Source organism: Mauremys mutica, chromosome 4 (genome assembly GCF_020497125.1).
Source record: "Mauremys mutica isolate MM-2020 ecotype Southern chromosome 4, ASM2049712v1, whole genome shotgun sequence".
Classification (NCBI taxonomy): Eukaryota; Metazoa; Chordata; order Testudines; family Geoemydidae; genus Mauremys; species Mauremys mutica.
In genome coordinates this window covers 128,728,516-128,754,198 of record NC_059075.1, presented here as the reverse complement: position 1 = coordinate 128,754,198, position 25,683 = coordinate 128,728,516, and the positions used below count along the sequence as shown (strand labels likewise).

Below are 25,683 nucleotides of genomic sequence, written 5' to 3'. Positions count from 1 at the left end.
AATAATATAAAGTTAGCACTGTACACTTTGTATTCTGTGTTGTAATTGAAATCAATTGAAGTGTCACTAGAGGAGGTTTTGGAATTAATTGATAAACTTAACAGTAACAAGTCACCTAGACCAGATGGCATTCACCCAAGAGTTCGGAAAGAACTCAAATGTGAAATTGCAGAACTTTTAACTAGGGTTTGTAACCTGTCTTTTAAATCAGCTTCTGTACGCAATGACTGGAAGATAGCTAACGTAATGCTAATATTTAAAAAGGGCTCTAGAGGTGACCCCGGCAATTACAGACCAGTAAGTCTAACGTCAGTACTGGGCAAATTAGTTGAAACAATAGTAAAGAATAAAATTGTCAGACACATAGAAGAACATAACTTCTTGGGCAAAAGTCAACATGGTTTCTGTAAAGGGAAATCGTGTCTTACTAATCTATCAGAGTTCTTTGAAGGGGTCAACAAACATGTGGACAAGGGGGATCCACTGGACATAGTGTACTTAGATTTCCAGAAAGCCTTTGACAAGGTCCCTCACCAAAGGCTCTTACATAAATTAAGTTGTCATGGGATAAGAGGGAAGATCCTTTCATGGATTGAGAACTGGTTAAAAGACAGAGAACAAAGGGTAGGAATAAATAGTGAATTTTCAGAATGGAGAAGGGTAACTAGTGGTGTTCCCCAAGGGTCAGTCCTAGGACCAATCCAATTCAACTTATTCATAAATGATCTGGAGAAAGGGGTAAACAGTGGGATGGCAAAGTTTGCAGATGATACCAAACTGCTCAAGATAGTTAACACAAAAGCAGACTTTGAAGAACTTCAAAAAGATCTCATAAAGCTAAGTGATTGGGCAACCAAATGGCAAATGAACTTTAATGTGGATAAATGTAAAGTAATGCACATTGGAAAAAATAACCCCAACTATACATACAATAGGATGTGGACTAATTTAGCTACAGCTAATCAGGAAAGAGATCTTGGAGTCATCATGGATAGTTCTCTGAAGATGTCCACGCAGTGCGCAGCAGCAGTCAAAAAAGCAAACAGAGTGTTAGGAATCATTAAAAACGGGATAGAAAATAAGACAGAAATATCTTATTGCTCTTATATAAATCCATCGTACGCCCACATCTTGAATACTGCGTACAGATGTGGTCTCCTCATCTCAAAAAAGATATACTGGCATTAGAAAAAGTTCAGAAAAGGGCAACTAAAATGATTAGGGGTTTGGAACGGGTCACATATGAGGAGAGATTAAAGAGGCTAGGAGTTTTCATCCTGGAAAAGAGGAGATTAAGGGGGGATATGATAGAGATATATAAAATCATGAGTGGTGTGGAGAAAGTGAATAAGGAAAAGTTATTTACTAGTTCCCATAATGTAAGAACTAGGGGGAAAAACAGGAGTACTTGTGGCACCTTAGAGACTAACAAATTTATTTGAGCATAAGCTTTTGTGGGCTACTGATGCATCTGATGAAGTGGGCTGTAGCCCTTGAAAGCTTATGCTCAAATAAATTTGTTAGTCTCTAAGGTGCCACAAGTACTCCTGTTCTTTTTGCGCATACAGACTAACACGGCTGCTACTCTGAAACCTGTCATAAGAACTAGGGGCCACCAAATGAAATTAATGGACAGCAGGTTTAAAAGAAATAAAAGGAAATTCTTCTTCACACAGCGGACAGTCAACTTGTGGAACTCCTTGCCTGAGGAGGTTGTGAAGGCTAGGACTATAACAAGGTTTAAAAGAGAACTAGATAAATTCATGGCGGTTAAGTCTATTAATGGCTATTAGCCAGGATGGGTAAGGAATGGTGTCCCTAGCCTCTGTTTTGTCAGAGGGTGGAGATGGATGGCAGGAGAGAAATCACTTGATCATTACCTGTTAGGTTCACTCCCTCTGGGGCACCTGGCATTGGCCACTGTTGGTAGACAGGATACTGGTCTGGATGGGTCTTTGGTCTGATCCAGTATGGCCGTTCTTATGTTCTTATGTAATATATTTGAAAATGTAGAATAACATCCACAAATATTGAATACATTTCAATTGGTGTTCTTTTGTTTAACTGTATGATTAAAAGTGCAATTAATTGCAATTAATTTTTTAATTGCAATTAATTTTTTTGAGTTAATCACATGAGTTAAGTGTGATTAATCGACAGCCCTAGTTAGTTATCCTCAGAGGTAAAAATGTGTCCTTCATTTCCAGTCTTACTTCATTTAGCTTCTTCGTCCATCATCTTGTGCTTAAGTTGCCTCTTAGGGTACGTCTACACTACAAGACTATTTCGAATCTACTTAACTCGAATTTGTGGAATCGACCTTATGAAGTCGAATTTGTGTATCCACACTAAATACACTAATTCGACTGTCTGAGTCCACAGTAACGGGGCCAGCGTCGACTTTGGAAGCGGTGCACTGTGGGAAGCTATCCCACAGTTCCCGCAGTCCCCGCTGCCCATTGGAATGCTGGGTAGAGCCCCCAATGCCTGCTGGGGGAAAAAATGTGTCGAGGGTGGTTTTAGGTAACTGTCATCATTCAACCGTCACTCCCGCCCTCTCTCCTTGAAAGCGCCGGCGGGAAATCTGTTCGCGCCCTTCTCTGGTCGGTTACAGCTCGGACGCCACAGCACTGCGAGCATGGAGCCCGCTGCGATCATCGCTGCACTTATGGCCGTTGTCAACTCCTCGCACCTTATCGTCCACCTCTTCCACAGTCAGCTGCTGAGAAATCGGGCGAGGAGGCTCCGTCAGCACGGTGAGGACAGGAAGTCACAGAGTGGTGCAGACCTCTCACAAAGCAGGGTACGCCGCGCAGTGGAGATCATGGTGGCAATGGGTCAAGTTCATGGTGTGGAACGGCGATTCTGGGCCCGGGAAACAAGCACGGACTGGTGGGACCGCATAGTGCTGCAGGTCTGGGATGAATCACAGTGGCTGCGAAACTTCAGAATGCGTAAGGGCACTTTCCTTGAACTCTGTGACTTGCTGTCCCCTGCCCTGAAGCGCCAGGACACCCGGATGCGAGCAGCGCTGACTGTGCAGAAGCGAGTGGCCATAGCCCTCTGGAAACTTGCAATGCCAGACAGCTACCGGTCAGTAGCGAACCACTTTGGCGTGGGCAAATCTACCGTAGGGCTTGCTGTGATTCAAGTAGCCCACGCAATCGTTGAGCAACTGCTCTCAAAGGTAGTGACTCTAGGAAACGTCCAGGTCGTCAGAGATGGCTTCGCCGCGATGGGATTCCCAAACTGCGGTGGGGCTATAGATGGGACTCACATCCCTATCCTGGGACCGGCCCACCAGGCCAGCCATTACATTAACCGAAAGGGCTACTTTTCTATGGTGCTGCAAGCACTGGTGGACCATAGGGGACGTTTTACCAACATCTACGTCGGGTGGCCGGGCAAGGTTCATGACGCACGTGTGTTCAGGAACTCTGGTCTGTTTAAACACCTCCAGGCAGGTATTTTCTTCCCGGACCACAAAATAACGGTTGGGGATGTGCAGATGCCTACAGTGATCCTCGGGGACCCAGCCTACCCGCTAATGCCCTGGCTCATGAAGCCCTATACAGGCGCCTTGGACAGTGAGAAGGAGCTCTTCAACTACCGGCTGAGCAAGTGCAGAATGGTGGTGGAATGTGCTTTCGGACGTCTCAAGGGGAGATGGCGGAGCTTACTGACTCGCTCGGACCTCAGCGAAAAAAATATCCCCGTTGTTATTGCTGCTTGCTGTGTGCTCCACAATCTCTGTGAGAGCAAGGGGGAGACCTTTATGGCGGGATGGGAGGTTGAGGCAAATCGCCTGGCTGCTGATTACGCTCAGCCAGACAGCCGTGCTGATAGAAGATCCCAGCGGGAAGCGCTGTGCATCCGGGAGGCTTTGAAAGCTAGGTTCCTCGGAGAGCAGGGTAACCTATGACTGTCCACTTGAATTACAGAGAAGCTGAACCTGAGCCTGTTTCAGTGACTGTTGACTTCGATCTGCGGTTACATACCCCGTTCTCCAGGTTTCCCCCCTTCCAACACACGTTTTAAAATAAATTTAATGGAACACTGATTATTAACAAAGTTTTCTTTAATTATGAATTCCTGTTCTAGGGTTGAAACATGGACGCAGACTGTGGTGGGTACGTTGTGCACTGATGTACAGACCGCTTCTACACTAGAGGAATGACAGGCTCCTGCTCCTACAGCGGTCTCTGGGGGGAGGACGGTTGCAGGTGGGTGTGCAGGAAGGGGTGGGTTTGCAGGAAGGGGTAAGGGGTGCCGTCTTTGGGACGGAGTTTGGATGCAGGCTCTGGGCTGGGGGTTGGGGCATAGGAAGGGGTGAGGGGTGTGTGGGAAGGGTGAGTATGTGTCCGTGGATGAGGGCTCTTGCTGGGGCTCAGGGCATCGGAGAGGCTCGTGGCTAGGGTGGAAGGGCATGGTAAGGGCAGCCTGCCTTGCCATTTGTGGATGGCAGGCGCTAGGACCCTGGGGCAGCATACACCTCACAGACTGACCCGGGACAGCATACACCTCCCAGACTGACCCTGGTGCCTAGTGACTGCAGTCTGTGTGTGTCCTGCTGTTGATCCTGCCCCCAAGTCTGTACCCTGGTAATGGAGGCTGTCCTATGCAATTAAAAAACCCCTCCCCCTTCACACAAAGTCTTCTGACAAGAAAAACGTGACGGGAACAGTGAATAACAACAAACTACTTTTAATACTCAACTACACAGTGGGGGGATGAAACTTGGATTTTGGACTGGGTGATCCAGGAAGGGAAGCACTTCTCAAAATTTATGGCATGAGAGCTGTGTGGTACATGAGCGCTCTGATGGGGTGCAGTGACAGTTTTCACGGCCCCTAGCGCCCCTCCTTCTTGTTATTTTGGGTGAGGGTCGGACAGGACTTTGTGGCGGGGGATGGTGGTTGCAGATACAGTGCAGGGGGGCTCTCTCCTCCTGCCTGCGGTCCTGCAGAACATCTACAAGGCGCTGGAGCGTGTCCGTTTGCTCCCTCATTAGCCCAAGCAGCGTTTGAGTCGCCTGCTGGTCTTCCTGCCGCCACCTGTCCTCCCGTTCGCTGTGTGAGCGCTGGTGCTGACATAGGGTCTCCCTCCACTGTCTCTGCTCGGCCGCCTCGGCTCTGGAGCAGGCCATCAGTTCCGAGAACATGTCGTCCCTAGTCTTTTTCTTTCGCCGCCTAATCTGCGCCAGCCTCTGTGAGGGGGAAGCCGGGGCAGTTCGTGAAAGAGCCGCAGCTGTGTGATGGGAAAAAGGAAGTGATTTCCTTGAAAAGATACATGTTTGCGAACACTGAACACAGTCTAGTCAGTTTCTGTGAACAAGACCATACAGGGCACCTAGTCTCACGAGCTCTCAGGACAAGTTTGAGATTTCGGAATACGCTTTCATTGGCTGCGGTCTTGCACAGGAGATCGGACAAGCGGGGCGGTACAGCTGAATCCGTGTAGCAGCCAGGCCTGGTAAGCCCTACACTATAGGCTGCTTAACAGTTAATGGATAGCTGTGCCCTCCCGCTGAAGGCAATCTGGAAAGCATGAAGTCTGACCCTGTTCCAGCCCCTCGCGGCTGTGCCCGGGAAAGATTACTGAATGCTTTTCCTCTGCGGCCTCCAACACGTGGCTGTTAAACGAAGGTCCTTGCTATGCAAAGTAAAAGTCAAGCATTCACAATAGTAACAGTACACTAATTGCCCTAATTAGATGCAGCAGTCGACGAACGAGATTACCCTGAGGCAGGTCACTCGGAGAGAGAGAGAGAGAGGATGCTGCGTGAATCCCTGCACAGACCAGGACCGTATGCTGCCATGCTGGTGGAGGCAATGATTCCGCTGTACATTAGGATGGCCTGGCGCGGAAGAGTGTGCTTCCACGGAGCACCAAATAAGGCACCTCTCCCCAGGAACCTCCTGCGGAGGCTTTTCGAGCTCCTGTACGAGAGCTTCGTGGAAGTGTCCCAAGAGGATTTCTGTTCCATCCCTATATGTGTGGACCTTCTTTTTATATAGTTTTATATGGAAAACTTTTTAGATAGTTTTTATTCCTGTTTTTTAAAAAATAAATGTTTCCATGTTTATAGCACTTACCGACTGATCCTTCCCCTGATTCTGAGTCCGGGTTAACGGCCGGGGAGGGTTGGTAGGGGATCTCTGTGAGGGTGATGAAGAGATCCTGGCTGTCGGGGAAAGCGGTATTGTAAGCGCTGTCGCCTGCGTCGTCCTCCACAAACCCTTCCTCATCTTCTCCATCGGCGAACATCGCCGAGGAACTGCCCGTCGACACTATCCCATCCTCAGAGTCCACGGTCACTGGTGGGGCAGTGGTGGCAGACCCACCTAGAATGGCATGCAGTGCCTCGTAGAAGCGGCATGTCTGGGGCTGGGCTCCGGAGCGTCCGTTTGCCGCTCTGACTTTTTGGTAGCCTTGTCTCGGGTCCTTGATTTTCACGCGGCACTGCGTTGTATCCCGGCTGTATCCTCTGATTGCCATGGCTTTGGAGACCTTCTCGTAGGTCTTTGCATTCCGTTTGTTGGAGCGCAGCTCCGAAAGCACAGACTCCTCGCCCCACACAGCGATCAGATCCAGGACTTCCTGGTCTGTCCATGCTGGGGACCTCTTTCTATTCTGGGATTGCATGGACTTCTCTGCTGGAGAGCTCTGCATCATTGAAGGTGCTGCTGAGCTCGCCCCGATGTCCAACCAGGACATCAGATTCAAAGTGCCCAGACAGGAAAAGGAATTCAAATTTTCCCGGGTCGTTTCCTGTGTGGCTGGTCAGAGAATCCAAGCTTGGACTGCTGTCCAGAGCGTCAACAGAGTGGTGCACTGTGGGATAGCTCCCGGAGCTACTAAGTTCGATTTGCATCCACACATAGCCTAATCCGAGATAGCCATGTCGAATTTAGCGCTACTCCCCTCGTCGGGGTGGAGTACCGAATTCGAACTAAAGAGCCCTCTAGGTCGAATTAAACGGCTTCCTGGTGTGGACAGTTGAGTGGTTAATTCGAATTAACGCTGCTAAATTCGATTTAAAGTCCTAGTGTAGACCAGGCCCAAGTCCCGCTAGTCTAAAGGACCGAGCGCCGTGGGTCTCTCATGGGTTTTCCAGCCCTCGGATCATTCCGTAGCTCTTTTCTTGCACACTTTCCATTTCTTCAACATCTTTTTTGGAAGTGTGGACACCAGAACTGGGCACAGTGTTCCCATACTGGTCTCACCAGTGCCATATATGGAGGTAATACCAGTTCTGTGAGGCCCCGGAAGAATCCCTAGCTTTTCTATCACGCTTTTCATCAGTGGATCTCAAAGCACTTCATATTATCCTCATTGGGCAGAGAGGGAAACAGTGAGCCAGGGAGCGGGTCGTTGGGGCTCTGTCTGCCTAGTTATGCTTACCTGCACTTTGGGTTTTAATATGAGCCATGAAGATTTGAAATGTCCGGAGCTGCCTTTTTCTGGGGATCCCCTCCCAGGCAGGTCTCCTTATGGTTAGTTTCCAAGCTCTGTTTATAATCATTCTTAATTTGATCCACTATTAGGCCTCCCTGTTTCACTTTCTAATCCACTTATAGGTATCCCTGCTTAGACTGGAAAGCTTATGGCAGTCCAGCCTTCTATACATGAGCTGAGATCTACAGTCAGAACAAGATCTGGCACACGGTTCTCTAATCTGCAAGGGCTCTCGGCCAGCGACAAAGTTACTCTTAACTCTACCCTCAAAGAAAGGGGAAAAGAAAGGAAAGCAACTTGACCACCTTATCGCTATTCCCAAGAGTCAGTCGCGGGATGGGCGCAAAAGGCCAAGTTCACAGTGGAATCTGGCTCCAGTGAAGTCACGTACGTTACGCTAATGTAGACGCCCCTAGCCTTGCATCCCCTTATTATCACCTTACCTGCCCCCCCTCTGAATTTGGCCCCCTGAATCTCAGCCCCAGGGAGTCTCAATGGGTGTAACTTGCCTGCCGAGGTGCCAGAACAGGAGTGCAACAAGTAAAGGGACTACCTGGAAGGTGTAAATCGGTGTATGGTGAAGTAGCCCCCACCCTATTCTGATTTCCACCTTCTCACATCCTCAGTGGGTCAGATTTGGAGGTGATCTGTATATGAGGATGATACACATTAATATAACCCGCCTTTTCCTCCCTGGGTAACTGGGGAGCAGGCAATGCTTACCTGTATGCCCGGGCGCCTGATGTTGTCAACAGTAAAGTGCCAGCCCTCTGTGGAGAAAGAAGTGGTTCAGGACTATTTAGTAAAGCTGGATGAGCACAAAGCCATGGGGCCGGATGCACTGCATCAGAGGGTGCTAAAGGAGTTGGCTGATGTGATTGCAGAGCCATTGGCTATTATCTTTGAAAACTCATGGCGATCAGGGGAGGTCCCGGATGACTGGGAAAAGGCTAATGTAGTGCCCATCTTTAAAAAAGGGAAGGAGGAGGATCCAGGGAACTACAGGCCAGTCAGCCTCACCTCAGTCCCTGGAAAAATCATGGAGCAGGTCCTCAAGGAATCAATTCTGAAGCACTTAGAGGAGAGGAAAGTGATCAGGAACAGTCAGCCTGGATTCACCAAGGGCAAGTCATGCCTGACTAACCTAATTGCCTTCCATGATGAGATAACTGGCTCTGTGGATGAGGGGAAAGCAGTGAACTTGTTATTCCATGACCTTAGCAAAGCTTTTGATACAGTCTCCCACAGTATTCTTGCCAGCAAGTTAAAGAAGTATGGATTGGATGAATGGACTATAAGGTGGATAGAAAGCTGGCTAGATCATCGGGTTCAATGGGTAGTGATCAATGGCTCCGTGTCTACTTGGCAGCCAGTATCAAACGGAGTGCCCCAAGGGTCGGTCCTGGGGCTGGTTTTGTTCAATATCTTCATTAATGATCTGGAGGATGGCGTGGACTGCACCCTCAGCAGGTTTGCAGATGACACTAAACTGGGAAGAGTGGTAGACATGCTGAAAGGTAGGGATAGGATACAGAGGGACCTAGACAAATTAGAGGATTGGGCCAAAAGAAATCTGATGAGGTTCAACAAGGACGAGTGCAGAGTTCTGCACCTAGGAAGGAAGAATCCCATGCACTGCTACAGACTAGGGACCGAATGGCTAGGCAGCCGCTCTGCAGAAAAGGACCTAGGGGTTACAGTGGATGAGAAGCTGGATATGAGTCAACAATGTGCCCTTACTGCCAAGAAGGCCAACGGCATTTTGGGCTGTATAAGTAGGGGCATTGTCAGCAGATTGAGGGACGTGATCATTCCCCTCTTTTTGACATTGGTGAGGCCTCAGCTGGAGTAGTGTGTCCAGTTTTGGGCCCCACACTACAAGAAGGATGTGGAAAAATTGGAAAGAGTCCGGCAAAGGGCAACAAAAATGATTAGGGGGCTGGAGCACATTATGAGGAGAGGCTGAGGGAACTGGGATTGTTTAGTCTGCAGAAGAGAAGAATGAGGGGGGATTTGATAGCCGCTTTCAACTATCTGAAAGAGGGTTCCAAAGAGGATGGATCTAGACTGTCCTCTGTGGTACCAGATGACAGAACAAGGAGCAAATGGTCTCAAGTTGCAGTGGGAGAGGTTTAGGTTGGGTATTAGGAAAACCCTTTTCACTAGGAGGGTGGTGAAGCACTGGAATGGGTTCCCTAGGAAGGTGGTGGAATCTCTTTCTTTAGAGGTTTTTAAGGTCAGGCGTAGCAAAGCCCTGGCTGGGATGATTTAGTTGGGGATTGGTCCTGCTTTGAGCAGGGGGTTGGACTAGATGATCTCCTGAGGTCACTTCCTACCCTGATATTCTATGAAATCTGGAGTATCTTGGGATACTGATGGCTGGATGGGAATCTTCTGTCCACTCCTCTGCTGCAGTCCTCTTACTTGTAAAGGAAATTAAAACTGGTGGTGGCTCCACCTGGCTGGCCCTGTACACTCTCAAGAGCATGCCTGGGGAGCCTCCAGGAATGGACCTGAGCTCATCTTTGCAATGGGTTTAAATCAAACCCCCCAATTCTAAACAGTCTACTCTTACACTAGAGGGAGCACATCTTTCCTTAACAACTTAGGAAAACGCTGTAACAGACTCAGATGAATTGTCACCGCTAATTTAAATCAGTGGGTGGCAGTTCGATAAATCAATTAACCAATTTACACTGCCCCCATTTACCCCACTCCTGAGTGTGTGCACTCTTCTGGGTTTCAGGTTCTGGATGCTCATGTGGGCATGCTGGAAGCTGGGGACAGCACTTTGTTGGTCCAGTGAATCCATCTAGCCAAGGCAACAAGGGGCAGAACAACTCTAAACTGGGGTTAGGGTTAGGGTTAGACTGGAGTTGTTTTAACCAGAGGTCAACAACTACTTTGGAGAAGAGGCGGAATGATCTTGCAAGCACTTTCCCAAACAAAGGTGGTGGTTACTCCCACTGCCTTCACTGCAGGCCCAGCTCGGTCAGCTCTGGGCACAGCAACAGTCTCTGCTCTGGCTCCAGGGAAGCCACCAACAGCTTCTGAGGCTCCCTATTTGGTCAAAGGCCCAGCAGGCTCGCAGCAGCAGCTTCTGGCTTCCTAGCAGCAGTGTAGCCACAGCTCCTGGCTTGGACAGAGCTCCATCAAGCAGTCTCCACTCCTCCCCCAAAATGGAGCCCACTGCATGCTCTCCTCGCATCCCCTGGGTGTCTCTCTTCCCCAAGGCCTCCTGGGAGTTGTCGTCTCCAAGACTGGATCGCAGCACTCAGGATCTTCCGCATGGGAACACTCCCAGTTAAGTTCAGAGGCCCCTCTAGTAACAGGTACTTACATTAGCAAGGGACTCCAGTGTTTGCAGCTAGACACTCAGAGGCAGTCCCTGCGCCAGAGTCGGCAGGAGTCTAACTGGTGTCACTTACACCCTGGAGGAGCTGGAAGAAGCTGTGAGTTACACCAGCTTAGACTTACCTGAGTTTGGCCCAGGGCCGTGAGTAGATGCACCAATCCCTGGGGAGATGCACTGCTGCATTGCTGAGTTCCTTTCCACCAGCCTCCGCATTAGGGGGGTTGCTAGAGGAGAGACAGTGGTAAAGATCAGATCCAGCAGGTGTGGGTCAGCCTCTCTCTATGGGTGGGTGGGGGGCGGGGGAGAGAGCTAGGGTGAGCATGCTGGCCAGGGAGGGGTAGGAACTGACTGAGCTATCCCCTCGGAGTCGGTCCAAAGTCAGACCGCTCTTGTAAACCGAGAGGGCTCCAGCTGGCGTGCCTGTGCTGACCGAAGCCAGTGGAGTGGAGAGAGAGGCAGTCTCTGGAGCAGGTGCCGGGCGGGTTAGGGCTCCGTAGCTCAAAGTCCACATCTCAAACTGTACCCAGAGAGCCATCGGCAGCCGGTGCAGAGCCCGGGGCCAATGTGCTCACAATGACACGTGCTGCTCAGTTTAAGTATTTCTCTCCACTGGTTCAGTTTTTATGCAAAGTGGCCAAGCAGACCTAACGAGAGCTGCCTGGGCAAATGCTGCTCTCCTGGGTGCACAGTGCAGCTAAGGAACTGTGGAGACAGCCCCTGTTCAATGCTCTCTAAGCTGTTTCTAAATGCTCGGCTAGTGTTTAGACCCTCACTAAAGCCCCCCAGATTCTGCCCTGTCTGCGGACGCCTGATTTACTGTGATGTACTGATGGGTGCTCAGTGCAGTTCAGACTTTCTTGCTCTTTTGATCCTCTGCTTCCAGCCCTTAGACCTGACGTGGTTATTTCTCCCTGGTTTCTCCAAATGCTGCTGCTGCAGAGGCAGACACCTAGATTGTCAAATGCAACATATTGAGCAAAGGTGGCTCAGAATGGGAATCTGGGACTTAGGAGACCCAGGTTCAGTTTTCTACTATGCCACAGCCTCCCTGTGTGACCTTGGGTGAGTCACTTCCCCTCTCTGGGTCTCAGTTTCCCATCTGTACAATGGGGATTCAGCACTGCCCTGCCACACGGGGTAAAAGTTGCAAGGGCCTTGGATAGTTGGAGGCCATAGAAGTACCTTAGACCGGACATCCTGCATGGCACAGACAGGTGTAGGAGGCTGGTGGGCTGGGTTGAGTGGAGCTGCTGTGAGACACATGCTCCAGCACCACTTGTCCTATGAGCCCTGGAGCTGCTTCCTGTCTAGACGGCGAATGGGGCTGCCTGCATTTCTCTCGGGGTGAGCAATGTGAGTGCCAATTGAGTCCTCCCGGGGGAGAGCATTTACTGCAGGGGAGCCAGGGAGGCGGGTGAAGAAACTGGAGATGTTGGAATCTGAACCAAGAGGAGCTTGTGGTGGTTCCATTATCTCTGGAGAATTGTTCTCCACTGTTGGTAGAGAGGGAGGCTAGACAGGGCAGGGGAATCCCCTATTAACTCTTTCTCTGTGTGACGCCCAGGGTTGGACCCTTGGGGAAGCCACCTGATGTGCTGAGATACCACTGAGTCTACCTATTCTGCCAGCCTGGTCCCCCTTTAACCTGTCTTGCCAAGCCAGGCCCTGAAAACCTTCTCTAACACACATACACACACAGGCAGGTCCACATCCAGCTGAAGACTCAGCTCTAGGAAGACTCAGCTTAAGGGACTTGCTCCAGCACTCAGATGTTCACCTCCCTTGGAGTGCAGACCCACAGGTATATTATGAAATCCGCCTCCTCCCTCAATGTGGAGGAAGATGTGCACAACTTCTCCCCCCCCCCCACTCGTTAGAAATTACAGACACTGGGTTATATTCTAAATAAAACAAATGTTAATAACTACAAAAGGCAGATTTTAAGTGGTAAAATGGGTAGCAAACAGAACAAAGCAGATTACTAAGCAAATGAAATCAAGCATGCAAACTAAGCTAGTTTCACTAAAGCAATTGGTTACAAATAGCATTTCTCACCCTAGATATTGTTGCAGGCAGTTTCCAATGTTACTGTGGTTCAGAGTTCCAGTTATTCCTTTTCAGACTGGACCCCTGTCTCAGTCTGGACTCCTCCCTTGCCTTCCCTTCTGCAGTCTTTCTTCTTGGGCAAACAGGCCATGGAAAGGAGGAGCCCCGTTTGCCTTCCTCCCCACCCGTAAATTGGATTTACATAAGGCAGGAATCCTGTTTCCCAAACTTGACCCCCTCCTTCCCTCACAATGGAAAGTTACAAGAAGTCCCAGGTAATGTTTTAGTATCAGGTGACAAGACCACCTGATTCTGTAGGATCACAGCGTCCATGAGTCAGGGGCAGTATGGAGGATCCACAGGAAGGCCAAGCTTTTCACAGTCCATTGTTCTTGCTGATGGGCCATCCACCCTGTCTGGCTTTTCCATTGTTGTACCTGAAGTGTTAGCAGTGGGCGTCACCCAAAGTAGCACAGCTGCAATACAGATATAGAATCAATATTTCTTACTTCGGATACAGAAATGATCCAGGCACATTGGATAATCACATTCAGTAAATCAGAACCCTCCCAATGATACCTCATGTGAGCCATCCGGCATAAAGTACATCTCAGTTATGTCATATTCCTATCATAAGCGTATTTTCATAAGGAATATGGAATGCAGTGTCACACTCTGCATAACCTGAGCCCGCAGGCCAGCTCAATTGTAAATTCTGGCCAGAGCACGTACAACAATCCCTGGAAGTCAAGCTGATGCAGACGGCAGGGGCTCCCCTTACAGGGAGCATGCGGAGCTAGTGTTATGGGGCTGTACTAGCTGCTGGTTGGTTAGTGGGTCAAATGTAAGGTGATGGTTTTAGCCTAAAAAGCACTACACAGTTGGGGATTGATAGCTGGCCTCTCTCCCTGCTGCAGTCATGATGAGTGGGGCGGAGATCTAGGACCCCCCTTGGTTTAACGGCAGGGTACCCAGCAAGGCCCGTTTTGCCCCTGGGCATCTAAAGATGGTGGAGTCCCACAGAGGCAGTCATTTCTGGAGGAGGGTGAAGGTTTGCTCGGGAAGGGGCTGTCTGTCCGGTTGAGCTGAGGATGGTGTTTGGCTGGGAGTTTGCTCTTGGCATCATTCTGGCGGTATCGTGGTTTTAAACCATGTCAGAGGCCCCCAAAGTAGCAGATTGGGACCTCGCTTGTGTCCTCCTCATACATCAGTCTGAAGAGATACGCACCAGGACAGTGCACCTCCTCTTGGGGCAGAGCCCAGCCTCTCCGCTCACCGTAGCATTGTGCCCTTTTGCAGGAGTTTGCCACGCTGACGAGAGAACTCAGTGCCTGTCGAGAGCAGCTGCTGGAGAGGGAAGAGGAGATTTCAGAGCTGAAAGCCGAGCGGAATAACACCAGGGTAAGTCACGGGGAATAATGTCCGTCCCTGGCCCTGAGACCTGACTGCGTCTAAGTCTATGTGAGCTGAGGTGCTTATTAAAAACCCCAGTGGTTCCCAACTCTGGGACTAACAATACCGCTGAGAGCTAGGCAGAGTGAGAGCAGTTGCTATGCAAACCCCGTGCTGTCTTCCTCCTGTGCATTTACGCTCTGGTTTGTAGCGGTCTGGGCAAGCTGACGCAGAGAAAGCGAACCTCTCTGGAGTTTGTCCCCTAGGGACCTCCGTAGGCGGGATCTCATTCTGTATGGCTTGGGAAAAGAACCCCCCCATCATTTCTCTACAACCCCGTTAAGTTCATACTGATTACACTGCAGTATATGGACTGCCATACGGGCTGTTCTGACTGTCCTGGATCCACACACAGCACTAAAGAGGAACCTTAGTCCTATGCTCTACAAATCTCTGCTGGTCCCTGGGCCCTGAGCTTTGCTAAGGATCTTCACTCTGCAGCAGCCCCTCAGCTCAAACGACCCTTCCTCTCTCAGCATTGCTGGGGCCTGAGCTTGGGGGAGCAAAGATGCCGTGCAGCAGAGATCTGGGCAGTGTGGCCTTTAGCCACACGGTGTTTATTTTCAATGGCCGGGGTGAGGTGAGCGTGCGGTGGAGATTTTGTGGCTGTGTTTGCTGGCCATTTACCGTACGTTTTCCCCAGGTCTGAGCATAAGGCAGGGTGGGTGCTCCATGCATCGTGGGAGAGATCTCCAAAGGCTTACTGGTCTTTGCAGCTAGGTGAAGAGGGGTCTCCAGATCTCCCTCCCAAGTAATAAGTGGGTTCACGTTTGTAGCCTCCGCTGTGCACTGGGCAGGCGGTAAAGCATGTGCCCGGCTCTGTGCTGCGGAGCTGGGTTGGTCGCCCAGACAGGGGCTGCCGTGTGTTGTGCCACCGTGGCCTGTGCTCTGGAACTGGGCAGGAAAGAAACGGCCTGTCCAGCCCCCTGGGCTGAGACGGGAGAGTGGGGCCACGGGAGGCGGTGAAGGCTTCTCCCTCCCTCTCTTGCAGCTCTTGCTGGAGCACCTGGAGTGCCTGGTCTCGAGACACGAGCGCTCGCTGAGGATGACGGTGGTGAAGCGGCAGGCTCAGTCCCCATCCGGCGTCTCCAGCGAAGTGGAAGTCCTCAAAGCGCTGAAGTCGTTGTTCGAACATCACAAAGCACTGGATGAAAAGGTGAGCTGTGCCGCAGAGGGGCCCAGAGCCAGCTGGGGCCCTGCCCCCTTCCCATAGCCAGCTGCCCTGCACCTGGGACACTCTGTATCCCGCGCTCTCGCTGGCCCTGCCTGGCTAGCATCCAGCCCCCTCCCTCTCTGTGTTCATGGATGGAGAAGGCTGGACTTGAGGCCTATGGGAAGGCAGGTCCCAGAAATAACCCTCAAGCCATTCCTGTCCCCACCTCCTTTTTTTTCTCCTGTGCAAAGCAGAACCTCCTTGTCTCTAAGCAGCGGGACGTCTTTCCCTGAGTGGGACCGCAGGGATCTCTGCAGTCCTGTGGGGCATTATGGCAGCGAGATCACCCTCCCCTTGGATTTTTATCCGGAGCTCTCCTGGCAGAAGTGGGTCAGCCAGAGAGTTGCAGGCATTGGCTTGCTTAACACAGTGCTTCCAAGCCACTTGCACTGTGCAGCGTCAGCTCCCGCCTTTCCTGCATACTGCTTGTGCTAGGGACGGACGGGCTGGCAGAGCCTACCTGCAGGGATCCCTCCTGTCTCGTTTTAAACGTCCTGGAAACCCTGTCCCGTGAGAAACCCATCCACAGCCTGAAGCCCCTCGCTCACAGGAACTGATCCTGTAAGTGTCTGTTTCTCAATATCACCTCGTTTCCTCTGACTGTGCCCCTAGTGTTATCCTAAACGACCTATGCCCGTTCGAGAGACGCCGCTGCCCAGATTATCTCTTGGCCAGGCTAGGCGGGTTCAGCTCTTTGCTCTGTCCTGACTGTCCTTGGCACTCCCCTAAGCTGTGGCCGACTTTCTGGCAGCACGGTGCCCAGCTGGGAGCCCAGGACTGGTGCTAGACCTGCTCAGAGGGGCCTCTTGCTCCCTGGTGGGTCAGGGGGCAGACTTTTATCTTGGAAACCTGGGCCTGTCTCAGCATTGTCAGCGGCTGTGGAGAAGCAGAGGAGCAGTTTGGCTCCTGGGGCGGGGGATTTGGGAGGGTTCAGATAGCTGTGGGGGCTCAAAGTCATGGTAGGGCTCGGCAGTAGGGGGATCAGGTTCGGGTTGGTCATCTGGAAGGAGTTGGCTCATCTGAGAGCCCTGGTGTCTTGTCCCTGCAGGCTGAAAGCCAATGGGCCGCCATCAGTGCTCAGGGGCAGATCCTCTGCCCTGTGCCGCTCCCATTGGGGACCTCTGCCAGCTGGGGCTGCTCTAACCTGGCCTGGGGCAGAGACTCAGAGACATCATTGGTGGCTGGTTCTTGGCTTCTCCTCTTCTGGCCTGCAGAGCCAGCACCCCTCCTGCTCTCCCAGGGGCTCCCCCAGCAGGCAAGTGGGCAAAGGAGCCGTCCAGGCTGCTGTCTCCTCTCCCCTGCGATGATGCAGCAGCTGCCCAAAGCACTGCTGGTTCCGCCCAGAGCCCAGGGGAGCTGGCAGCGAGGCAGTGACCCTATTACACTGTAGCCACAGGCCTGGTTCAGGTTCTTCGGAGCACAGCTCCAGGGCACAGGCACAGTCCAGACTCGCGTGTAAACATCTCTGGGACCCGCCGCTGGCTGGGCGCCCTGGTGAAGCGCTCGGCTCTTGGGAGGTAGACAGGATTAGGCTGGGGTGCCTGTCAGTGGTGTTGGGACGCTGACCCCTCCTGCAGTGATACCCTGGCCCCGGATGCCTCTCTGCTCGGCCCCCGGGCTGCCCCGACTCCAGACTGCTGCATGCTGCGGACAGACGGCTGGGGGTGCTGGCACTGGCAGCGCAGCTCTCCCCGGAAAGCCAACCCAGGGAGCCTGGAGGTGGGGAGAGGAGGAGAATTAGCAGGGGAGAGGGCTGGAGCCAAGTGGGATGGGAATAGCCCACTTATATAGACGGGACAAAATCCTGGGCCCTGTCTGAGCAGCTGGGGCTCCTGGGCAGCCTGGTGATGAGACGCCTTGTATGCTGCTTACACAGCGCCGGGGGAGGGGGAGCCGATGTGATGCCCATGCTCAGCCCTCAGTGGAAAGGCACCGTGGGAGAAGCATAGATTTGAATCTGTCAGTGACCCCCCCCCAGGCTTTCCTCCTGCAGCCATTTCCGGCTCTGGCCCGTGGCTGATGATTGGCAGTACCATGCTGCAACGGAGTGATCCTGGGTCCCAGCACGTGCTGGGCCTGGGCAGGGAGTCGGGCCAAGTCGAGGAGGCAGCAGTGCCCACCCAGCTAAGTAACAACCTTTCCCGTTGTCTCGAACGCCTGCAGGTGAGAGAGCGCTTGCGAGCCGCCTTAGAACGAGTGGCAACCTTAGAAGAGCAGCTGGCGAGTGCCCATCAACAGGTAAGAGGGGGCTTCAGGATCCTTCCCCGGGGCCTGCGGGGCCTCGTCTGCTACCAACATTGTGCTGGGCAGCTGTGTGCTTCCTGCGGGGCTGGAACCCCTCGCTGCAGCCGAAAGAAACACCGACGCTCCTCCAGGCCCCTTTGGTACGGCCCGGAGCCGCAGGCATCTGATCGGACAGTGAATCTGTCCGCTCGGTGGCAGAGGCGCGACTCCTGCCGGTAACCCCATTCGATCTGTGAACTCCAGGAGAGAGGCCAGTCTTCATCCTCTTGAAGGAAGCTCCTGGTCCTTTGGCCTGTGTGTCTATGGGTCTGTCTACGCTGTGCTCAGAGGTGTGACTGCAGCACGGGTAGACCTACCCAAGCTAGCTGCGACCTAGCTAGCTCAGGAACCAACCGCAGCGAAGCCCCAGCAGCCCGGGCTTCCATATGGGCTGTATAGGCACAGCCTGGTCTCTGGGTATGTACTTGAGTGGCAAGTCCGTGCTGCCGCAGCATCACTGCTATTGGGATTGGCACTAGCTAGATCTGCGTGTGCTTTTGTCACGTCTCTGATTGCAGCGTGGGCATCCCCTGGGCAATGAATCCAACGCTAGAGGTGGGATCTTAGACCACATCTGAGAGCAGAGAATGGGGCTTTCTCTCCTCTTTCAGACTTGCTGCTCTTTCCTTCATTTGACCCTATGGACAGCCAGCCACCTTTGGCCCTCTCTCGCCCACCGGCTCCTGGCCTTCCTGCGGGGAGAGAACCATTCCCGGGACTTGGCCCTGCTGGGCCACCATCCTGCCACAACAATAGCAGGATGAGGCCTCTGCTCTGTGTGACTCACTGGCTCACGAGCATGGGCTTGTGCTGTGTGGCGCTGACTTGGGCTGTCACTAGAACTGCGTGTGCCTCTGAGCCAGCCTTCTCATGCGTTGCACACCAGGGTGCGCATGGCCGGCACCGGCCCAGGTTCCTGAGGCTTGTGCAAAGGAAGGTGCTGGCACAAAATCGGAGTGTGTCAGGGGGGTGCTGCTAAAGGTGGTGTCCAGGGGGTGCAACCGGGACGAGGGTGGTGGTGGTCGGGGCCTCTCTCCTCAGGGGGACTGAGTCATCTATCTGCCGCCCTGACCGGGAAAACCGAGAGGTGTGCTGCTTGCCAGGGGCTAGGATTCACGATGTGACGGAGAGACTGCCGAGACTCATCAAGCCCTCGGATCGCTACCCCTTCCTGCTTCTCCACGTGGGCACCAATGATACTGCCAAGAATGACCTTGAGCGCATCACTGCAGACTACGTGGCTCTGGGAAGAAGGATAAAGGAGTTTGAGGCGCAAGTGGTGTTCTCGTCTATCCTCCCTGTGGCAGGAAAAGGCCAGGGTAGAGACCGTCGAATCGTGGAAATCAACGAATGGCTACGCAGATGGTGTCGGAGAGAAGGGTTTGGATTCTTTGACCATGGGATGGTCTTCCAAGAAGAAGGATTGCTAGGCAGAGACGGGCTCCACCTCACGAAGAGAGGGAAGAGCATCTTTGCAAGCAGGCTGGCTAACCTAGTGAGGAGGGCTTTAAACTAGGTTCACCGGGGGAAGGAGACCAAAGCCCCGAGGTAAGTGGGGAAGTGGGATTCCGGGAGGAAGCAGAAGCAGGAGACTGTAAGAGGGGAGGACTCCTGTCTCAGACCGAGAAAGCGGGACAATCAGCGAGTTATCTTAAGTGCCTATACACAAATGCAAGAAGCCTGGGGAACAAGCAGGGAGAACTAGAAGTCCTGGCACAGTCAAGGAATTATGATGTAATTGGAATAACAGAGTCTTGGTGGGATAACTCACATGATTGGAGTACTGTCATGGATGGATATAAACTGTTCAGGAAGGACCGGCAGGGCAGAAAAGGTGGGGGAGTTGCGTTGTATGTAAGAGAGCAGTATGACTGCTCAGAGCTCCAGTATGAAACTGCAGAAAAACCTGAGAGTCTCTGGATTAAATTTAGAAGTATGAACAACAAGGGTGATGTCATGGTAGGAGTCTGCTACAGACCACCGGACCAGGGGGATGAGGTGGACGAGGCTTTCTTCCAGCAACTAACAGAAGTTGCTAGATCACAGGCCCTGGTTCTCATGGGTGACTTTAATCATCCCAATATCTGCTGGGAGAGCAATACAGCGGTGCACAGGCAATCCAGGAAGTTTCTGGAAAGTGTAGGGGACAATTTCCTGGTGCAAGTGCTGGAGGAACCAACTAGGGGAAAAGCTCTTCTTGACCTGTTGCTCACAAACAGGGAAGAAATAGTAGAGGAAGCAATAGTGGATGGGAACCTGGGAGGCAGTGACCATGAGATGGTCGAGTTCAGGATCCTGACACAAGGAAGAAAGGAGAGCAGTAGAACAGAGACCCTGGACTTCAGAAAAGCAGACTTCGACTCCCTCAGGGAACTGATGGGCAAGGTCCCCTGGGAGAATAACATGACGGGGAAAGGAGTCGAGGGAAGCTGGCTGTATTTTAAAGAAACCTTATTGAGGTTGCAGGAACAAACCATCCTGATGTGTAGGAAGAAAAGTAAATATGGCAGGCGACCAGCTTGTCTTAACAGTGAAATCCTTGCTCGTCTTAAACACAAAAAAACAGCTTACAAGAAGTGGAAGATTGGACAAATAACCAGGGAGGAGTATAAAAGTATTGCTCAGGCATGCAGGAGTGAAATTAGGAAGGCCAAATCACGCTTGGAGTTGCAGCTAGCCGGAGATGTTAGGAGTAACAAGAAGGGTTTCTTCAGATATGTTAGCAACAAGAAGAAAGTCAAGGAAAGTGTGGGCCCCCTGCTGAATGAGGGAGGGAACCTAGTGACAGAGGATGTGGAGAAAGCTAGTGTACTCAATGCTTTTTTTGCCTCTGTCTTCACAGACAAGGTCAGCTCCCAGACAGCTGCACTCTGCAGCACGGTATGGGGAGGAGGTGACCAGCTCTCTGTGGGGAAAGAAGTAGTTGGGGACTATTTAGAAAAGCTGGACGAGCACAAGTCCATGGGGCCGGATGCGCTGCATCCGAGGGTGCTAAAGGAGTTGGCCGATGAGATTGCAGAGCCATTGGCCATTATCTTTGAAAAATCATGGCGATCGGGGAAGGTTCCGGATGACTGGAAAAAGGCTAATGTAGTGCCCATCTTTAAAAAAGGGAAGAAGGAAGATCCAGGGAACTACAGGCCAGTCAGTCTCACCTCAGTCCCTGGAAAAATCATGGAACAGGTCCTCAAGGAATCAATCCTGAACCACTTAAAGGAGGGGAAAGTGATCAGGAACAGTCAGCATGGATTCACCAAGGGCAAGTCATGCCTGACTAACCTAATTGCCTTCTATGATGAGATAACCAGCTCTGTGGATGAGGGGAAAGCAGTGGATGTGCTATTTCTGGACTTTAGCAAAGCTTTTGATACAGTTTCCCACAGTATTCTTGCCAGCAAGTTAAAGAAGTACGGGCTGGATGAATGGACGGTAAGGTGGATAGAAAACTGGCTAGATGGTCGGGCTCAACGGGTAGTGATCAATGGTTCCATGTCTAGTTGGCAGCCGGTATCAAGTGGGGTGCCCCAAGGGTCGGTGCTGGGGCCGATTTTATTCAATATCTTCATTAACGATCTGGAGGGTGGTGTGGTCTGCACCCTTAGCAAGTTTGCAGATGACACTAAACTGGGAGGAGTGGTTGATACGCTGGAGGGTAGGGCTAGGATACAGAGGGACCTAGACAAATTAGAGGATTGGGCCAAAAGAAATATGATGAGGTTCAACAAGGACAAGTGCAGAGTCCTGCACTTAGGACGGAAGAATCCCATGCACTGCTACAGACTAGGGACCGAATGGCTGGGCAGCAGTTCTGCAGAAAAGGACCTAGGGGTTACGGTGGACGAAAAGCTATGAGTCAACAGTGTGCCCTTGTTGCCAAGAAGGCTAATGGCATTTTGGGTTGTATAAGTAGGGGCATTTCCAGCAGATCGAGGGATGTGATGATTCCTCTCTATTCAGCACTGGTGAGGCCTCATCTGGAGTACTGTGTCCAGTTTTGGGCCCCACACTACAAGAAGGATGTGGATAAATTGGAGAGAGTCCAGCGGAGGGCAACAAAAATGATTAGGGGGCTGGAACACATGACTTATGAGGAGAGGCTGAGGGAACTGGGATTGTTTAGCCTGCAGAAGAGAAGAATGAGGGGGGATTTGATAGCTGCTTTCAACTACCTGAAAGGGGGTTCCAAAGAGGATGGATCTAGACTGTTCTCAGTGGTAGAAGATGACAGAACAAGGAGTAATGGTCTCAAGTTGCAGAGGGGGAGGTTTAGGTTGGATATTAGGAAAAACTTTTTCACTAGTAGGGTGGTGAAGCACTGGAATGGGTTACCTAGGGAGGTGGTGGAATCTCCTTCCTTAGAGGTTTTTAAGGTCAGGCTTGACAAAGCCCTGGCTGGGATGATTTAGTTGGGTTTGGTCCTGCTTTGGGCAGGGGGTTGGACTGGATGGCCTCCTGAGGTCCCTTCCAGCCCTGAGATTCTATGATTCTATGATTCCCAGTGGTCAGAGCCGGAGCAGTTGAGGGTCAGAACCGGGTTACTGGAGGGAGGCAAGGCAGGGCCAAGGCAGGAGCAGGAGCTGTCGTAGCCAGGGGCAAATGTTGTGAGCAACTGCTGGGCTGAGCAGCTGGGCTGCTGGCTGTTCCCACTCATCGGGCAGCCTTCTACAGGCCAACTGCCCTCATTAGGTTGCCTGGAGCCTGGCTCCGCTGCAGGCCCTGCTTGCTGACAGGTGGAATGTGGGCAGGTGGGGGAGAGCAGAAGGTTGGGTGGGTTGATTATGAGCTTCCTCTCTCTGCCTTTCACCCCAGTGCCCTCCCTCCCTTCAGAAATGAACCAGCCCAGCCCCACGAATGCACCACCCTGGCACTGCCAGGGGGGTACAGTGGGGGCCCCATGCCAAGGCAGGGCACAGATGGGGGTGCAGAAGCTGGGCAGAGAGCGGGGGCCATGGCGGATCTCGTTCTTCAGGAGTTTTCTTCCTCTTCAGCCTGATTTTCCTGTCTCGGTTCTATCTCGTTTCTCCGAGCCATGCCCCCGTGTGCCAGCCCGATTCCTCCCGCCCGGGGGTCGGCACATTAAAGCCTTTGTAGGTGGGAATCAAGGGGCAGATCCTCAGCTGGCGCAAAGTATTATCACTCCATTGCTGTCATGAGACCCATAGCTCGACGGGGCAAGGACAGCTTACACTAACTCAGGATCTACCTCTTGATACCTAGCTCCTCCAGAAGTGATGGGCTGGATGCAGAAGTCTCAGGGAAGGTTCTCTGGCCTGTGCTGTGCAGGTCAGGCTAGATTATCACAATGGTTCCTTTAAATCTATGACTCTGTGAACAACGATCTTAGTTCTTGCAGCGCAGGGGCTCGCAGCCCTGGCAGGGAGTGAAGGGCACCGAGCACTAAAAATGGGGCTGGGAGCTTATGCATAAACATGGTTGCATTTTTCAGGTAACTGTTCTGCAGCAGGGCCCCGCGCAGAGGGAAGCCCCAGTCGGAGAAGATGAGAAAAGGGTGGAGGGCAAGGAACCAGGGCAGAAGAGTCTATGGAAGGTGAGAACCCCTTCCGAGGAGCAGAGCTGGACTGCGCTATTCCATGCCTGCCTTCTGAATGGCGGCTGTGCGTAGCTCCAGGTGACCTTGGGACTATCCGGGGTGGCTTTCTTGTCCTCTTTCCCTGAGTGCCGGAGCACAGAGCTGGTTACCTGACATTTCATGATCCTTTTCCTTGCCTTGTGATCTTGGGACATGCCAAGCACATTGTTTTCCCCCCTTCTGGGAGAGGGAAGCGGTGTGAGGCCGTGGTGAGAGCAGAGGACTGGGCCCTGAGGTTCCCCCCCACCCCCCCGAATGCTGGAAGTCGTTGTGGGCCGTGCTTTCCAAGCAAGGCACCTGTGGTGCACTTCTAACCAGGGCATCGAGCACCTCGCTGGGCTCATAATTAAACAGGGAGCAGATAAAATTATCCCAAATCCTCCGGATTAAGTGGAGACCATGTGCTTCAAACAGTCCACACCAAAGAGTCCTCATCCCTCCTCGCTGCACCCTCCATCAGCTCTCCACTAGCCAGCTTGGCCGGCTGCCATGCAGGCAATTCTCTGGGCCCTCTGTAAGATGCCAGCCAGTAGGTCTGGGACAGCTACCAAGCTCGAGGAGCTGCTGCTCCACCTCGGTGCTAAAACTTTCTTTCCTGTGGTTTTGCAGAGACTCCCTAACGGTTCCATCCACCCCAATGACGAGGCGAGTCGGGTGGTGGAGCTTCAGGAGCTCCTGGAGAAGCAGAACTTTGAGCTCGCGCAGGCTAAAGAGCGGCTGGTGGGGCTGGTGGCCAGCGTTGCCGAGCTGGAAGAGGATCTAGGCACCGCCAGGAAGGATCTTATCAAATCAGAAGAGATAAGCAGCAAGTACCAAAGGGATCTGCGAGAGGTCAGATGCTTGTGTTCCAGCCGTGCTATCAATCCCTGTGCTCTTAACAGCACAGGACAGCTTCAAACAGCCGGGCAGATATTGACCAGTTCAGCTTCCAGGCGCTTTGCTGCAGGCGGGATCTTTGCCGCATAGGTGGCGGGTATAATAGGCCAGGGGTGCCCTGCCTGCACTCCACCTCTTCCCCTCCCTGCTCCGCCCCTTCTTCCGCAAGGTCCCCGCCAGTGGCCACATCCCCCCTCTTCTCCACCCCTTCCCCCACCGCTCGCTGCATCCCTGTGAGCAGTGGGCCCTCGAGTGAGGAAGGGGAGTGTGGAGGAGAGGAGGAACACGGGGAGCAATGGGCTGGTTCCTCCCCAGGGCTTTACACTTGGATAGGGGTTTTCAGGTTACTCTGCCCAGGAGAGTCTGTTGGCATGACCATGACCCCTAATTGCTGTCAAGCCCTGTCCTAGTAGCTCCTACTGCTCTAAGCCCCTCTCTGGCACGTGCCAGGGCTCCCCCTTACGTGCTCAGGCTTAGGGGTAGTGGCCCGTGGGCTTGTGGATTGCTGTGACTCTGCTGATGCCCCGTCCCTGCAGGCTCTGGCTCAGAAGGACGACATGGAGGAGAGGATCACCACACTGGAGAAGCGCTACCTGGCTGCCCAGAGAGAAGCCACCTCCATCCACGATCTCAATGACAAGCTAGAGAACGAGCTGGCCAACAAGGAGTCTCTGCATCGCCAGGTACTGGGCCCTCCCTGGTGTTTCAGGAGCGGCGTATGCACGGGAAACAGCTTGGGAGGTTGCAGACTCGGTAGCTGCCTGGAGGCCCCCGTCCTTCCCCTCAGCCGAGCATCCTGTCTGGAGATGCCTGCCTGCCCTGTCGGGAGTCAACCCTCGCCTGCCGATCAGCAGTGGGTCTTCCCTGGAAGCCCTTTGTCATGGCTCAAGCTACCTGTGACCCCACAGTTCTCCCACTCGCTGACCAGGTCCCTGCTCCATAGCACTTTGGGTACTTGTCAGAGTTTCTCAGCTCAGCTGAGGCGGGGGCTAACTTGTCCCAGACACCCCAGCCTCTGGGGACTGGAGTTCAGCCTGCCCTCCAGCAATCTTTGCCTCATTCTCTGCCCAGTCCTTCATGGACTTTCCTTGTATCCCTCAAAGTTCTTTGCTCCAATTTTTCCTGCCTAGATCCTGTGGTTACCAGCTGGACTGTTGAACTCCCATGGTCAGACTTAAAACTTCAAAAGCAAATTACGCCTGTGTTATCTTTTTAAGTACTGGTAAATCGGGCTGTCTGAAGCGATTGTCCTCTTTCTTGCAAGTAACCCCTGCTTGAATTAACCACTTGTAACCAGATTGCAAACAACACCATCCAAATAGATAGCATATATAATGTTCATAAAATATTACAGGTATTGCCATGTCCTTCACATCCTCCCTCTGCAGGTTCAGGTGCCATGCTGAGCTC

At 52.4% G+C, this 25,683-nt stretch overlaps 1 protein-coding gene across 9 annotated transcripts in view; it reads left to right on the top strand.

The window, feature by feature from the left end:
- The window catches only part of PPFIA4 (PTPRF interacting protein alpha 4), a 203,484-nt gene that overhangs the window by 109,915 nt on the left and 67,886 nt on the right, over nt 1–25,683 (top strand). For all 9 annotated transcript variants that reach the window (XM_045014809.1, XM_045014808.1, XM_045014807.1 and 6 more), the window contains exons 3-8: nt 14,159–14,260; nt 15,303–15,467; nt 17,688–17,762; nt 23,254–23,355; nt 24,007–24,228; nt 24,810–24,956. In XM_045014809.1, the coding sequence (XP_044870744.1) occupies nt 14,159–14,260; nt 15,303–15,467; nt 17,688–17,762; nt 23,254–23,355; nt 24,007–24,228; nt 24,810–24,956 (813 nt within the window). The remainder of the gene's footprint in view (nt 1–14,158; nt 14,261–15,302; nt 15,468–17,687; nt 17,763–23,253; nt 23,356–24,006; nt 24,229–24,809; nt 24,957–25,683) is intronic.